This window comes from Pleurodeles waltl, chromosome 1_2, assembly GCF_031143425.1.
Source record: "Pleurodeles waltl isolate 20211129_DDA chromosome 1_2, aPleWal1.hap1.20221129, whole genome shotgun sequence".
In the NCBI taxonomy this organism is placed as follows: domain Eukaryota; kingdom Metazoa; phylum Chordata; class Amphibia; order Caudata; family Salamandridae; genus Pleurodeles; species Pleurodeles waltl.
The window spans coordinates 82,846,650-82,863,950 of NC_090437.1; the positions used below are offsets into that span (position 1 = coordinate 82,846,650).

Consider the following 17,301-nt stretch of genomic DNA (forward strand, 5'->3'; position numbering starts at 1 on the left):
ACCAGTAAGCAATACGTGACTACCCACAAACATACTTTTACGAGATGAGTCCTCCAATCTGATTCCAATTAATGAAATTAAACTACAGTGGAGGAATTCTAACATTTCTAAGTGATCCTTGCAAATATTAAATCAACCAATGCGGATTCTGTGTATTAGGTTTAGTATTTTAAATTTGCAAAAAGCCTATTGAGAACACCTGTGTTTAACGTAGGTGCTCTAAATCATCTATGAACAGTGCCACACCAGTTTTCAAAATTGTAAAGACAATTAATGTTGACAACTTTTTTCAGTCTTGTGAGTGAGTGAATACATTGTTTATCTGCTCTTTAAATGGGTGAACTTCTAATTTTCACTCACCTGATCCCAGAGTGTAATTTGCCTATGATTCCACCTAGAAATGCCTGTAGACAGGATCCGCTTTAGGTTTCCTAGGAACAGAACTTTGCTTGCTTTATGAGACTTGCAGTCGGATTCCTATGTAAAGATAACACATAACATTCAAAGGTTGAACTCATGAGAGATATTGGCTTTGCTACACTTTGCATGATAATGCTAGTGTTATTTACTTCCATTTCACCGATAATGCTGATACCCATAAACGTTAACCAGAACACAGCTGCACACCTAAGGATACCAGAGAGGCATCGTGCCACACACAACTGCACCAGAGATAACCAGCCAGCGAACAAGCACCATTTATAACTTTCAATCATCTAAACAAGCGTTCATGATACTAATACACAGGATCACCAGGTCACTTGAATCTGTGAGCATGAACTGTTTAATTATTTAACAAGTGGATGTTAAAAAATCTATTCGTCGTCAAACCATATTTCTGAGGCTGTGACATTGCACCAGGCTCTTTCTTAATAGTCATTATTACATCACATTTTGTATTCTTAAAAATACTGTCATTTGCTCATGAATATACTTTTGTAACAAAATCTATCATTCAATAAATGTTAAATTTGCTAGTTTTTGAACATGTTTAGTTTACAAACAAACTGAAGTTACAGAAATGTAAGTACTGAGATCCCTTATAGTGCTTTTAAACTGATGTATGAACAGTCTCGGCTCGCGGGAGGGGGAGGGAGAGCAGTTTCAGAGACTGAGTAAACAGATCAACTGGGGCATCCACGTTAGGTTACTCTTACTCACAGTCACTCAACTATTACTCCACACACACTCAGACAAATATGAAAGACACTGTAAACAGAGTGCATGAGCCCTATATCTTTTGTCTTTACATCCATGCACAATACTTGCATCTAGTATTTCACCTACAAAATACCTCAATTCCACACACCATCTTCTTTATAATGATTACCATCCCTTTCTCATGGTGTCTTGTTCATTGTCGGATTTTCTGCTAATTCGAATATCATTACTGCCTAAACTAGTTTTTTTGCTGCATAATGCAATAAATGACTCTTCATGCAGCTTATTGTTGCTGAGTCCAGCATAACTTTTTTTGTAGTACAGACAGTTGATGTGTTTTACTTCCTGTTAAAATTGAACCTCCATCTAGTTATCTTTTTTACTGTCTGTACCTTTTAGTATTTGATTTCTACAACCTGGACTTCCCTTGAGAGATGGATGTCACCCACATGCTGGTACATGAGCACACACAAGTTTGCTATGAGACCTCTAAGCATTCTTTGTAGAATCTAATCAACATGTATGACAGGCGAAGAAAAAGGACACAGAGATCATGGAAGTTTCAGTGAACACCTGTTTGATCAATAGGAGTTGATTAATCTCTAATGCTGTGAACCTGTCCACCAGTCTACACTGGGTATTTATGTACGACTTTAATGAGTAACCTGATCAACCGTGGCTGAGCAGTCCAACAAAATCAGAAGAAAAGTGCAACCTTCATCCAGGTCCAAAGCAAGAAGGCTATGAAACCAAGCGATAGTAGTCTTAGATATAGGTTGTGAAGAACATAAATGTGTTTACCCACATTGCTACAAAGATATGTGAAAAGTGGCATGGCACAAACCTATGCTACATGCATAGGCCCACTTCTGAAGTGAACTGATAAAATATTAAATCTAAAGATAGAGTGACAGCGAAATATGTTCATTTGAAGGTAGAGATTTTGAGGGATACCAGTCTCTCCTTGGGATCGGATTCAACTAACAAACTTTTATTGGGTGGCCAGTAGGGCTGAAAGTTCTCTGCATCATTCTGGTTAACAGATGTAATCTTTACCTAAATTCATGCTCTCTCCACGTTGGTCCTAGCCTCTACTTTTGTTTGCCTTATGCTGCCAACATTCTGTACAATCAAGTTGCATCATACAGTCCTCTCTGGTCATTTTGGGGCCCTATTTGTCACGCCTGTTTTGCATACTTCTGTCAGTACAGGCATTACTTGGAGGCAGAAATCAGGAATTACTTAATTTGCAACTGAATAGCCCAGCTTCAGCAGTCGGGCAAAATATTGTGTGAACTGGATTTTCTTGCTCTTATTATTGCCTGCTCAACAGTCTGGCCATCAACATTTGTTATCGTCCAGAAGTATTTTTTGCAGCACTAGCATCGAATTATGCTGGTCTTGATTTGTACATGTCAAAATGTACTATGAGGTTCTGTAAATTGAATACATATCTTTTTGAAAATGTACTCTCTACTTCATGCTTGTGAAGATCAATCTTCATTCTGTGCTTGCAAAGTGATGTTTCAAATAAGACAAAAAGACTTTCCACCAGTCTTCCTCAGATCTGCCAATAGGACATTAAAATATGTTGAAGAATGTTAGGTGGCATAAAGCTGTTATTATTCAAAAGTGTTTATCGACATTTTAAACATCTGGAAATATTGCTGACACAAAATAGAGTGTGCCAAGAATATTGTGGTCAGGTGCACTGAATGACTTGATTACCTGTAAGAGTTTTCCTGAACGTGCATCCAGGATCCTTATTTTTCGATCTTTGCAGGCCGTAGCAAGGTAGCTACCATCTGTGTTAAAGGACATGGAGAGGATTACATCCCGGTGTACGGCGATTGTCTTCACTGGATTATTAAGGACAGACTCTGAAGTAGCTAGATTCCATATCATTATCTGAACGAAACAGCAGTAGAAAAAGACATGTTAGTGGGTTGGAAAGTTGAACACAACGCAGGAAGGCAGGGGTGCTATTTTCCTCCTACACCATTGTAGATATAGGAAAAGAGTTTTGGAATTTAAATTTCAACCATCACTGACATATTGTTATTACACCATTAGCTATCAATACAGTTTACCTGCTGCCATGTTCACGTTATGCTAGCTCTGATCTAAAAGCATTTTGCAAAAATCCCCTATATGACTAATGTATTTTTTAACTCTGTTTATTATGTTTTACAAGTATTATTAGCAGTTGTCATACAGCGTTCGTGTACATTGTTCCAGTTACATCAGTCAAGTTCTTACATCTCGTGGCATACCCATCTGAATCAGTGTGAATTTTCACCCTCTGGCGTTCTCCAGCACCCTGCGGTTAAAGTTGTTACGGTGGAGGAGCCAGTGGGACCTCTCATTATTGCTCATTGTATCATTAGGCATTGTGTGGCGAGGAACCCATGCATTAGCTGCAAAAACACTGTCAAAAGTTTCTCATATAAAACCATAACAGAAATAAAAGCAAGTAACCAAAAAGGTGCCTTCGTGCATGCATAAGTATGCATCATGTGGTAGGACAGTGCCTGAGGTTTCTGTTTATTGGATCGTCTGCAGAGGTTGTGGTTTAGCTGTGCCTGCACCCATGACGGATGCCCTTTCACTCTGGGTCTGCTCTGGATGTGTGAGGGTCTGAGTAGCTTGTTCCAGTGTTCAGCACTGGGGTGGCACCCAAGTCCTTGTCTTTCCTCTCATACTAGTGTGTGGTGTTTGGTAGGGGCGGTACTTGCTTGCCTCCCGATTCCACTTCACTATAGTAAGTGCTGCTATTGCCCTCCAGTGCCTTGCGATGCACCATTTAGAAAGTATAAGGGCTAAGTCTGTGAATTTAGTGAGTGGTCTATTTGTCGCTGACCTCGAGTATAATCCCATTAGGCACATGTTGGGAGTGGTCCGCCGGCCTGGATCAACCACTTTATTGAGGATAGTAATCACCTGTTTCTAGTAAGGCTGCAATTTTGCACACCCCCACACCATATGCATTAAGTCTGTGTCTCCCTCCTGACTATGGGTACATGCCTTAGTGTTGACCCCCATCATGGGATTCAGTCGCCTAGGTGCGAGGTAAGTGGAGTGCAAGTAGTTAAACTGTGTATATTTCAGTCTTGCATTTCTAGAGATGTGCAGCATATACTTCATGCTCTTTTCCTCATTCTCTGTCAGTAAGGTCCCTGCCAAGGTATCATTTCCACCTAGCCCTGGTGTCTCCTAGTGTGGGCCGTGCCATGTGTATCAGAGATTTATAAAACCAGGAGATCAGTCTAGTGTCCCCCATTATAAACAGGAGTTGTAAAATTTCGTAGGTTGTAGGTTCACCATCATCTATGCTCCACGCATCTCTGACAACCGTTCAAAGTTGGCTGTATGTCAGGAAATGCTTTCATGGCAGTTGAAATTCAGAGTCCATCTCCTCAAATGTCGGAATTTCCTGAGAGTGTTAGCCTCCTCCCAATGGACCAGATGGTCTACCCATGCCAGAGACCTATCCCATAACAAAGCAGTGAAAGGAACTGTCGGTGCATATGATGGCCCTGAATTTGTTTTGTATGCACATCTACTGCAACATTTAAGAGTCAATTTAATCAAATTGGGTAATTGCTGGAGTCTCGATATCTTGCACAGGGCATAGGATGCCACTGCATTAACCTTCCTGTTACTTTCTATTTGCGTCAGTTCGCCTCCAGGTCTCCCTTCCAAACACTGAGCTAACCACTGTAGCTGGGAAGCTAGGTAGTGTTTCCTTCTGTGCTCCCATGTTCACCCTATACCATTGCATACCCTAAATTAATTCATCCAGTATAGTGTTGAGGTCCCCTAAACCACCCAGGTTTCATTCATATGCGCAAATTAACAAAAAAAATAAAGCAGTTTTGAGAGGATTATAATTTTTGAAAAAGCAATATGCCCATCACTGAGATCGGCAAAGTTTGCCAGAAGGTGATATTACCTCTAACAGCCCCTAGTGCCACAACCAGGTTGCTCTCCAAGGCGTCTACGTTGTTATGATATATCCATACCCATAGGATCAGATGCGTTTGTACACCATTTGGTGCCTACAGATCTTAGCTGGTCTTGTGGTCGACATTACCTGCTTTCACCAGGAAGGCACATATCTTCCTCCAGTTAGTGCAAAGTCCTGAAAGGAGTCCAAATTAATCTTACACGGGTAGTACCTTGTCCACATTTGCACATCTGTTCTTTAAGAATAAAACCATATCATTTGCATATGGGGAAATTGTGTGTTCACAATCCTGCAGGTGTATCCCCCTGTTCACGTGCTCTCTGTGAATTATTGAGGCAAAGGGTTCTATCAGCAATGCGAAAAGCTTCAGGGATAATGGGCAACCCTGCCTAGTCCTTGTGCATATATCATAACCATGAGAGATAATGTTGTCAGTGCAAAACCTCGCAGTGGGGTGGGAGTACAGTAACTGGATCCATCAGGTCCGTTTTAATTCCACCTTCATGTAGGGAATGGCTCCCAGAAGAAATCTCCAGCTCAGCATGTCAAATGCCTCTTGAAGGTCTGTTGACAGTACCACTACCATCTGCCGATCAAAGTCTGGTGTCTCCTCTAAGACCCAAAATAGTCACCCAAAGTTGACTGAAGTGCTCCTGCCGGGAACAAATCAAGACTGATCCAGGTGGATCAATCCTGGCAGCAGAGGCATCGGGCGCCTGGCAAGAACTTTACTCCCATCCCACTGCAACGGATTGCAGTGTCGGCATTGCCTGAATCCTTTCATCTGGAGATAGGAGTTGGCAGCTATGCTACTAAAAACTGACTAGGTCGAAGAGGACACCTAGTCCTTCGCTTACCTACTGAAAAGAGAAGAAAAATATTGTCTGAAAAGGGATTATGTCTCATCTATGACCAGACAACTAATCAAAAGGCAGAATGTACGGCATTGTTGATCTGCTTTACTCTGTACAGGATGTCAGAGTAAGCCCAGATGTACATTAAGGAAAACTATACAAAATGCAGGATCTAGGAGTCATTGAGGACACCTGTACTCTAGGTGCCATCTCAGTGGTACTAGTATCCAAGCAAGGATCAATGAACCTAGAATTCTGTGTGGACTACCAGGATAATAAAACCATGACCAAAAGAGATGCTCATTTCATTTCTCAAGAAGACAAGGTTGAGGATAAGTTGTGCACAAACAAGTACCTCAGTACCTTTGATTTGAATTCTCTGAACTGATGAGAGAGGAGAGACTACTTAAGAGATTAGGTGCTTATCCAGGAACTGAGCCCTTTAAATCCCTCGATCACATAGAGCTGTTGAAATGTTTACACCTATTTGCTAGGTTTTGACGGCAACCCCAAATGCACTCAGGAAAGTGTTTTTTTATGTTCTGGTGCAAGTCCTTGGCTCCTTTCTTATTTCATGAGGTTCGACCCTCCCTTGAGTCAAATGAATCACCTGAGTATATCCTCTTTAGACCCACAGGTTATCACAGTGTCCTTATTACCAATACACATCAGAACTACCCACTTACTAGTGTATGTTCTAATAGCTACATCTCAGGATTTGGACGCAGGAATCATAATCCAAAATTGTGATTTACACACCAAACTGAACTGCACGATCCAATATGATTCACGTTTTGTCCTTGTAAAGTAGTGAGATTGTTTGCAAAACCTCGAGAACGACAGTATAAACAGCATGCCCTACAAATAAAATTATTTTTTCTTTATCCTCCATTTACAGGGTAATAAGTAGAATCTCAGCAGGTTTAAAAGATGCCGAGATGAGCCACAAGTGGGCTCATAAAAATGTCTAATATTGTCACTTGCACATAGTGCTACTAATGGGCAGATGTAATCATACTATTTTAGGTTCGATGACACTGATTAACCCATATGCCTTCTCATATCAACATTTGTGTATGATTTATGGCTGAATAATTTACAACCACCAGTATATTTATTTTACTTTTTCACTTTTAGTTGCTACACAATACACATCTCAGATACAAATTTAGAACATAGGGACAGAAATAAGGTGATCCCTTGATCTTAACTACAGCCACAGGGCTTGGAATGTTGGTCAAAACATGTTAACTGGGGAATGGAAGTACTAAATGTAAGTACTGCATGTCCTGTAATGAAAAAAATATCTTTAATGTCTGAGTCCTCGTAAAGCTTCCCCCCCAATGGATAGGCTCATATTTACAACACAATTTAAGTACACGGGAAAAAACATTTCTGGTCTAGGTCGATTTTTTAAACATGACCATCAGCTATATTGTGACTAAATGTGCCATTCAGGCTATTTTATAGAAATCAAATGCTGGAAACCCAACTTATGTATTTTTACCGCAAATCGATTTATTATTTCACTGTATGCGCTGCCACTTTGCAGGTAGCAAAAACAAACGATACCATACACAAACACATGCACCCAAGTACTGCACACACATAGCTGCCAAGTTATGTTTGCTTATGTGTGACATTTCCATGTTTCCAGTTTCCTTATGTGTGAGATGCTAACCAATTATGTGTGACACTGAGTGACTAGTAAGTGACTACGAGTAACTAGTTATGTTTCTGAAGTTGCTCTTTCTGTGCAGTGTAATGGATTGGTATGGAATAGCCTAAGAACAGATGCAGCTCTCTCTCTCTTTGTAAATTCGTCCCTTATTAGGGAAAGCAGTAGGTGATCAACCACGAATTTTCAATATGAGGTGTGTCTCCTGCTAATCAGAACCCTAGCTGGACGAATTTAACCTGCGTTTGGACTCTAGACCACTATGTGACTCCCCCTGGTATGGCAGGTTTTTGCTTTATGTACAAATCTAAGGCTTCCTGCCTGGAGACGGAGAAACCGGAGTGTCTTGAAAGTGGTGTGTTTTTTTCAGAGGGATGCAAACTGCGACATAAAGCCATGACATTTCTCCAATTTGCTCTCGCACACCACGGAAACAAAAAGAGGTGAACAGTAGTTTTTAATCCTACGAGGAACTGTGTATTTTTGTGGGCGGTTTTTAAAATTGCCGTGCCCACCCCTAGTCCTGGATGATAAACGTTTGGGGAGTTTCCAAGGGTTTTTATATATTTTGCCCCTTTCCTTAAATATCACACTACAGGGAGTGCAGAATTATTAGGCAAGTTGTATTTTTGAGGATTAATTTTATTATTGAACAACAACCATGTTCTCAATGAACCCAAAAAACTAATTAATATCAAAGCTGAATATTTTTGGAAGTAGTTTTTAGTTTGTTTTTAGTTTTAGCTATGTTAGGGGGATATCTGTGTGTGCAGGTGACTATTACTGTGCATAATTATTAGGCAACTTAACAAAAAAAAAATATATACCCATTTCAATTATTTATTATTACCAGTGAAACCAATATAACATCTCAACATTCACAAATATACATTTCTGACATTCAAAAACAAAACAAAAACAAATCAGTGACCAATATAGCCACCTTTCTTTGCAAGGACACTCAAAAGCCTGCCATCCATGGATTCTGTCAGTGTTTTGATCTGTTCACCATCAACATTGCGTGCAGCAGCAACCACAGCCTCCCAGACACTGTTCAGAGAGGTGTACTGTTTTCCCTCCTTGTAAATCTCACATTTGATGATGGACCACAGGTTCTCAATGGGGTTCAGATCAGGTGAACAAGGAGGCCATGTCATTAGATTTCCTTCTTTTATACCCTTTCTTGCCAGCCACGCTGTGGAGTACTTGGACGCGTGTGATGGAGCATTGTCCTGCATGAAAATCATGTTTTTCTTGAAGGATGCAGACTTCTTCCTGTACCACTGCTTGAAGAAGGTGTCTTCCAGGAACTGGCAGTAGGACTGGGAGTTGAGCTTGACTCCATCCTCAACCCGAAAAGGCCCCTCAAGCTCATCTTTGATGATACCAGCCCAAACCAGTACTCCACCTCCACCTTGCTGGCGTCTGAGTCGGACTGGAGCTCTCTGCCCTTTACCAATCCAGCCACGGGCCCATCCATCTGGCCCATCAAGACTCACTCTCATTTCATCAGTCCATAAAACCTCAGAAAAATCAGTCTTGAGATATTTATTGGCCCAGTCTTGACGTTTCAGCTTGTGTGTCTTGTTCAGTGGTGGTCGTCTTTCAGCCTTTCTTACCTTGGGCATGTCTCTGAGTATTGCACACCTTGTGCTTTGGGGCACTCCAGTGATGTTGCAGCTCTGAAATATGGCCAAACTGGTGGCAAGTGGCATCGTGGCAGCTGCACGCTTGACTTTTCTCAGTTCATGGGCAGTTATTTTGCGCCTTGGTTTTTCCACACGCTTCTTGCGACCCTGTTGACTATTTTGAATGAAACGCTTGATTGTTCGATGATCACGCTTCAGAAGCTTTGCAATTTTATGAGTGCTGCATCCCTCTGCAAGATATCTCACTATTTTTGACTTTTCGGAGCCTGTCAAGTCCTTCTTTTGACCCATTTTGCCAAAGGAAAGGAAGTTGCCTAATAATTATGCACACCTGATATAGGGTGTTGATGTCATTAGACCACACCCCTTCTCATTACAGAGATGCACATCACCTAATATGCTTAATTGGTAGTAGGCTTTCGAGCCTGTACAGCTTGGAGTAAGACAACATGCATAAAGAGGATGATGTGGTCAAAATACTCATTTGCCTAATAATTCTGCACTCCCTGTAGACTATGTGATTCATTTTTACCATTGATTCATATTTTTTAACTCAGTAAAGGAGCTTAAGATCATTTTAGTCAACAAATTACGTAATGCGACTTTTTCTGCTCTTTATAAAAAATATGTACTCCTTGTGCCCTTGCGATATGGTAATGGGCTAAGCATTGTGAAGTAATGTTATGTACTGTATTAGCATGTGTTCAAAGAATTCACATGTGTACGTCGAACTGTTCAGCATTCTGAAGCCGGTGGTCAGATTCCGTGGGCTTCCAGACTAGATGGTTGAGGCACGTCCTGGGTGAACATATATATCACAGAATAAATCATCTACACCTGCATGTTGTTTGAAGTATTTGTCTTATCACATTTGGTGACGAGAGTGGTTGTCTGGTATAGTTACTTCATCTCCCACTGACGTGCCGATCATTTTCAGGCAGGTGGCTGCACATCTTTGATGATCTTCACCGGGGATGCCTCACCGTTGAGTTACCTAATCTGAACCTCCAGCGTTGGAGAGGCACCTCACTCGGATTTTGGATCCCAGGTATTTTCAACATAACCGCACATCACGTCTGCGAGCATGCGCCACTTCTGTGAAAGTGACACTTAATCTTGCCTGCATCTTTTGATTGGGTCTGCATGCGCTCCGTACATCCGCCCAACAAGCGTCAAGGAAATCTTACTCAACTTTATTATCACAATAATGCACGCTCTGATGTTAGACGTGTCAGCCATATTTGTTTGGAATAACAACGTTTTACTGTGCAGTGTTGTTTTAAAAAAGTTTTGCATATCAATAAACACCTCTGACTACTGAAACAAGGTACTATAAAATTAATTCCTTAAACTACCGAAACAAAATAATACATTGGACATTCAGACTGGTATACGTTTGGTTGAATGCTTTGGATATTCATAAGAGCTCTTTTCTGGTACTGTGTTCAGTGGATTTACTTCTATTGAGGATTCAATTCAAGTTTTTTTTGTGAGTGAACTCAGTCAATATTATGGCTACTGCTCATCAACTTTCTCAGCCACCAGTATTTTTAAGTCATCCTTGCAAGCCAGCAATAAAGTGGATTCAGTGGCTTGGACTAGTTGAGAACCATCTGACTGCCATAGAAGCTAATCACTACAGTCCTGCATGTCTATTTGCCTTATTGCTTGGCAGTCTAGGTTTTTACAACTTCTGTGAAGCCATATGGTGCAAATAAGTATCTTAGCCTCGCGTCCGCACTGAGCTTCTTTCAGATACTCTTGGACAGTCTGTTTAAGGATGTCAAAGGGGAACAAGTGTACCAAGATAACATCTTGGTTTATGCAAAATAATTGTTGGAACACAGCAAAGTTTCGAAGAAAGTGTTAACTATTCTCCTTCATACAGGAGTGACAATTCGATTAGATAAATCCAAATTTGGCAAACAATGTACTTGAATATTCGGACCACACTATATCTTGCTCTGGCATAAAACCCAAACTTTTCCTTACTAAGGAAATCGCTGTGGATAGCGATGATTTGTGTTCATTCCTGGGCTTAGCCGAATACTATGCACGTTTAGTGGCATGCTATGCCAAGGCTGTTATTCATAGAAACACCAGCATTAAGTGCATTCTGTGAGACTTTTCCTTCAAATATAACAGTGGATACACGGTTTGGAACTGTGTTAAGCCAGAGAGTTGCAGGTTCAGAAAAAACTATAGCATTTGCATACAGAACTCTGAAGCCATACCAATGCCAATACAGCACCATAGAATGGGAGACTCTGGCATGTGTATAGGCTGTACAGAGGTTCAGGATGTGTATTTGGGAGACAAAGTTTGAATTGAACAGGGATCATAAACCATTAGTACACATTTTCACAAGTTACAATCAGAACAATAGTGGTATGATGGTCAAAGGTGATCGTTTTGTTCCTCCTACAAATGTGTACAGTTGTATTATTGTCAAAGCACACCAGAGACACCTAGGTGTCACAAAACATGTATGAGGATCAAACAACCCTTTTGGTAGCCAGCAACAGACAATCAGGTCAAAATAATGATTGACAGGTGTCCTGAATGTTTGGGGAAGACAAGCACTGGAAGAACATGCATGCACCATTACATCCTACAGCATTCCCTGATGCAGCACTGGAAAAAGTAGGGTTAGATTTTTCAGGTCCATATTCTACTTTACCTACTAACATGAAATATATTATACTTCCCACTGTTTATTTCTCAAAATGCATGTATCATTCATTTGTGTAATCACTGGATACTGACACATTCATTACTTTTTTAGAAAGAGTCTTTTCACTTGAAGGCTTTCCAAAGGCTATTGTTACAGACAACGGTACACATTTTGAATCAGAAAGCATGAAAACGTTTTTGTCATGTTAGGACATCAAACATTTGAGAGTAGCTCTGTACTCACTCTCCTCAATTGGTTTAATTGAGAGTGGCAATAAAATCATTAAGGAGGGGCTAGAGGCTGCTTTAGCATAAGGATTAGATGTGAGCATGTACATCCACCAAGAGGCCTGGAGTAACAATACATCTCCACATTGTACTACAGGAGTGACTCCCTTTTGTTACTAAGAGGCAGAGAGGTGCACATACCGCTATTTCCATCATGGCTTACAGAAAAAGTGAGCAAGGATTGAACAGAATGGGGTTGTTGGTACCTCACAAATATTATTGAAACAGGCCAATATGAAACATGACTTTGAAAGAAAACATATGCAGTCAAAGGTAGATCTTGAGATAGGTGATTGGTTGCTAATTAAGAATCCTATCAGAATTAAGAAAGGAGAGTCCAAATTTTCAACACCTGTGCAAGTGGACAGGGTCAGCAAGGGTGCAGGACTCATTGTGGGAAAAGGATGGCGGAATAAAAGCAATTTGGTGAAATTAACACATGAGCAAGCCAATCTCATGCACCAAAAGAGAAGTTCTGAGCTTGATACAGACTGGGCATAGTGGTTACAGTCAGATTCAATCAATGGTTCTGAAAATGTACATTCACATATTGATGCTAACTCTTCAGCAACTGTGCATAACGGAATTACTAGTGAAAACAATGTTAAAAGAGCTGCGGGATCTCACGCTAGAAATAGTCCCAAGAGATTTGATGATTTCATTATGTATTAATGTTTAAGAGATATAACCTAAATTGTAATTTTGTTCATCATAACTGTTAGGTAACATGCAGAATGCTTTTCTAATGCATTTAAGTATATATTGTTGATGTATTTTTATGAAGGGGAGTTGATGTGATATGGTAATGAGCTAAGCACTTTGAAGTAATGTTATGTACTGTATCAGCATGTGTTATGTTTAAAAGGATTCAAAAGCGCGGGTGTCGAACTATTCAGCATTCTGGAGCCGATAGTCAGTTACCGTGGGCTTTCAGTCTGGATGGTCGAGGCACTCTGTGGGTGAACATATGTCATAGAATTAATCATCTAAACATGCATATTGTTTGACGTATTCATCTTACCACAGCAGTCAAAGCAGCTCTGAGGAAGCTCAAGTTTCCAAGATCAGGGCCCAATTCAGACTAGGATTTTGCTTTGCATTTTGGGAGTTGTAACCCGGATTCTATATTGAGGTAAAAGGACTATGGGTCCAAGAATGCAAAGCGAAAATGTGTACTAACCGACCCACTTAGATATGGACCTGGGAACTTGAGAGGTCTTAATGGCGTCAGCTGAAGGGTCCTGGGCAGTAATGAGCATTACTCACCTCAGGCTCCAAGGACTCTCAAGCATTCATGCCCCCTCGTCGGTACACCTCATCTCACCCTTACCCTGCATTTGGGGCCATTAGTGTCCTTGCTACCTGTTCACAGGGGTCCTGCTGTTGGTCTCTGCTGGTCCATGTGGAGCCCCAAAGGTGTAGGAGTTCGCCTCTTGTGCTTTCAGCATTGCAATAGCTCGTGTTTATTTTTTTATGCTTCCCAGGTCTGGGATTTTAACTTATCTTCCTGGGTCTCAAGCCAAGTAACTGCATCCCCTCCCCCACCGGGGGTGGGGCGGAGGAGTAAGGCTCTCCACTGGGCTCTCTACCGACCCACCCGTTAAATAAACACTGCACAAGAAAGAAGGTGGCCTCTGGTCCATCTTCAGGGATAGTGTGACCCAATCGGGGCAGCAGGAGCCAGGCATTCAAGACTGTGCACTATAAGTAAAAAGACCTCGCAAGTCACTTTTCACCAAAAAGCCAGGACGATGCACATGCTCAGATTTGCTTTCTCTTAGGTTGACCCTTCATGAACTCTGCCATGTGCCACACATTTGTGTGATAATCTCCCATCCCTGTGGGGATGTGGAGGTATTACAAATATGTGTTAGACTGTCACAAGATGCGTGGCACTTCGAAGGGCTGCACACATAATCAACAATTTTTTGATAGATACAACAGATTACTTGAAAGGCACCCTAATATTAACCAACATTTTGGGAGCTCTAAAAAAAGGAAAATGAATTTTAACAGGGAAATAAATAAGGTTATAATTTGATTATTGATGAGAGAGGGGGTGTGTGGTTACAGATTAAAGAGCAAGCACTACACAAAATACGAAGCCAAATAAAGGTGAAGGGGAAAGGCCCGAAGACGTTTTTGATTTTCAGATTCTAGTATATTTGTGATTTCTGTAGATCGGTGTGACATATAATATTTTAATATGTGTACTGATTTAATTAAAACTCAAAGAGCGAAGCAATAAATTACAGTTTGTGAGAAACTGTACTTAAAAGACACTGGTCTATAAAACTTTCAGAAGGGTATAACATATAGGGGGTCATTCTGACCCTGGCGGTAATTACCGCCATGGCGGAGGTCGGCGGTAGCACCGCCAACAGGCTGGCGGTGCACCGCTGGGCATTCTGACCGCGGCGGTTCAGCCGCGGCCAGAAACGGAAAGTCGTCGGTGTCCCGCCGACTTTCCGCTGCCCTTGAGAATCCTCCATGGCGGCGGAGCGCGCTCCGCCGCCATGGGGATTCTGACACCCCCTACTGCTATCCAGTTCCTGGCGGTTCTCCCGCCGGGAACAGGATGGAGGTAGGGGGTGCCGCGGAGCCCCTGGGGGCCCCTGCAGTGCCCATGCTAATGGCATGGGCACTGCAGGGGCCCCCGTAAGAGGGCCCCAAAAAGAATTTCAGTGTCTGCCTAGCAGACACTGAAATTCGCGACGGGTGCAACTGCACCCGTCGCACCTTCCCACACCGCCGGCTCAATTCTGAGCCGGCGTCCTCGTGGGAAGGGTGTTTCCCGCTGGGCTGGCGGGAGGACTTTCGGCGGTCGCCCGCCAGCCCAGTGGGAAAGCCAGAATGACCGCCGCGGTCTTTTGACCGCGGAGCGGTCTTTCGGCGGGAACCGCGTGGCGGGCGGCGACCGCCGTCCGCCGCCGTCAGAATGACCTCCATAGTGTTGTTATAATCCAATAACCTGTAACCATTCTGAAAATAAATGAAAAAACCTTAAACCTGCTCAACCTATTACAAAAGGCAAACCATCATTCTCTCTGAAAAGTTCTTCGATAGTCAGTATTTAACACTTCATTTACCGTAAGGAAGATGGTTACGTAAACAAACAAAGACTCCCATGACTGGTGACAGAAGAAAATATCACATATGCAGATCATCCTTAGAAGCCAATCGCCTTACTAAACTCTAAGATAGAAAAAAAAAGGAACTGTGATTTTACCTAGTTAGAAGTTAAACTATTTTAAATAATTTGATTAAAATGCTCAATATCCTGTTAACCAGAGTAGTTGTTTAGAATATTTTGCAGACACAGCCCTCACTATAGAAACGCTAAACAGGACTTTAACTGATATACAGAGGAAAACCACGTGGAATCTCAAAATTTGATTGGTATAGGACTTCACTGGGCGTTAACCTCATACTCTGAATAGCAAAAACAAGCAAAAAATGTAGAAGTTGAGAAATAAAGCATTTTTGATACAGCAAGTGTGAGTGTCCACATAAGTGAGGGGTGTGATTGGGCAGAGTCCATGCCAAGTCTTTGAATAATGAGTTATGTCGATGTACATTTGAATGTTAATCATTACCACGCAGACATTTACAATGTGGTAAATTTCATTGCATATAAACCAACATGTTGACCTTTACAATGCATTGTGTTACCGCGCTGTACACATGCATATATTTTCCCACCTGCTCATAGACCCTTAGCCCATTCCCTTTATTCACATATATTCCTAAATCTTAAAAACACTGTACCCCTACCTAGCCCTAAACCCTAAAAAAACACTTACTTCCCCTTATCGAGCCCCAAACCATAAAAAAACTCTATTATCCCATACTCCTACCCTTGCTCAAATGATATTCCATATACAAAATCATTTCGTTTATGAATAGTGACCTCAACCCGTGAGCTGGGATTAGCTGAAATTTACCACAGGGGTTACTATTGTTTAAAAGAGACCTGTACCTTACCAAGGTTTAGTGAGCTAAATTAAAAACCAAACTGCTTTGCTCAAAGAGGTCAGATGGTCGAGGGAGGCCTTTAAAGCAGCTCTTGCTATGCAAGTGGCTATTACGTGGGAGCCATGCCTTCCTTATGTTTAGTTATTAGGAAAGGGGAACCTATACTGGACATAAAAGATGCATTGATCCACATGCTTGGAACCAAGACAAAACACAATGCTAGTTGAGGACCTTGGCCACGTGGTTCTATCTAGTAAGGTACATAATTGAGATGGAGTCCCATCTAATGCATATTGAAGCTTAACGAATACGCACATCAACCAAGACTGGCACCTGCATTTCAACGGTTCTGCCTCATCGAGGAGGTGAGAAAGCATCTTTGCCTAGCTGCCAGCCCACGGAAAAGACAGTCAGAGAAAGAAATCAAATGCCCTAAAAAATATGGGTAACAGAGGCTCGTGAAAAACATACTCTTTCCTCAAATATAAGTCATGTCTAGTTTTCAGAAAAGCATGAGAGGAAAGGTCTTTCTTTTGGTAGCATTGAAAACTCACATTTTGTGTAAAACATACGTTCATGAAGTTTGCCATGTACTTGTTTTCTACTCCATTGCAGGATTTCATATTGATTTTTATTAAATTATGCAATTTAATTATGCTGATAAAGGGAAGCATACCAATTACTATGAGACTCATATTGGGAAGAATCAGGGACATCTTATGATTTTGAGGGCCCTGGGCCAAACATGTTTTGGGAGCCCATGTTTGGAACAGCTTTGACCATATGCTCCAATTTCAGCTCTTTCATTTCTTCATTGGCCAGGTCACGAACGGTGTTGGATGTTGCATGAAATACAACATTTCTCTGCAAAATGTCTGTAATAGACGCTCTCAAATCACCCACATTAAAAATATATTAACAGAAGGCAGTATTTAAAACAATCTGTTTCAGAATTATTCTAGGGCACCAGGGCAGAGCAGAGCTGGCTCTATCAGGGGACCACCTTAAAGGCTGTGGCCCTTGTCCAGAGCCCACTTTGTCCATGCCTTAAAACGT

At 41.5% G+C, this 17,301-nt stretch overlaps 1 protein-coding gene across 2 annotated transcripts in view; it reads right to left on the reverse strand.

The window, feature by feature from the left end:
- Nucleotides 1–17,301, reverse strand: part of CORO2A (coronin 2A) — a 322,094-nt gene that overhangs the window by 155,686 nt on the left and 149,107 nt on the right. For both annotated transcript variants that reach the window (XM_069236572.1, XM_069236575.1), the window contains 2 exons: nt 2,890–3,069; nt 361–477 (listed from right to left, as the gene is read on the reverse strand). In XM_069236572.1, coding sequence (XP_069092673.1) covers nt 361–477; nt 2,890–3,069 — 297 coding nt within the window. The remainder of the gene's footprint in view (nt 1–360; nt 478–2,889; nt 3,070–17,301) is intronic.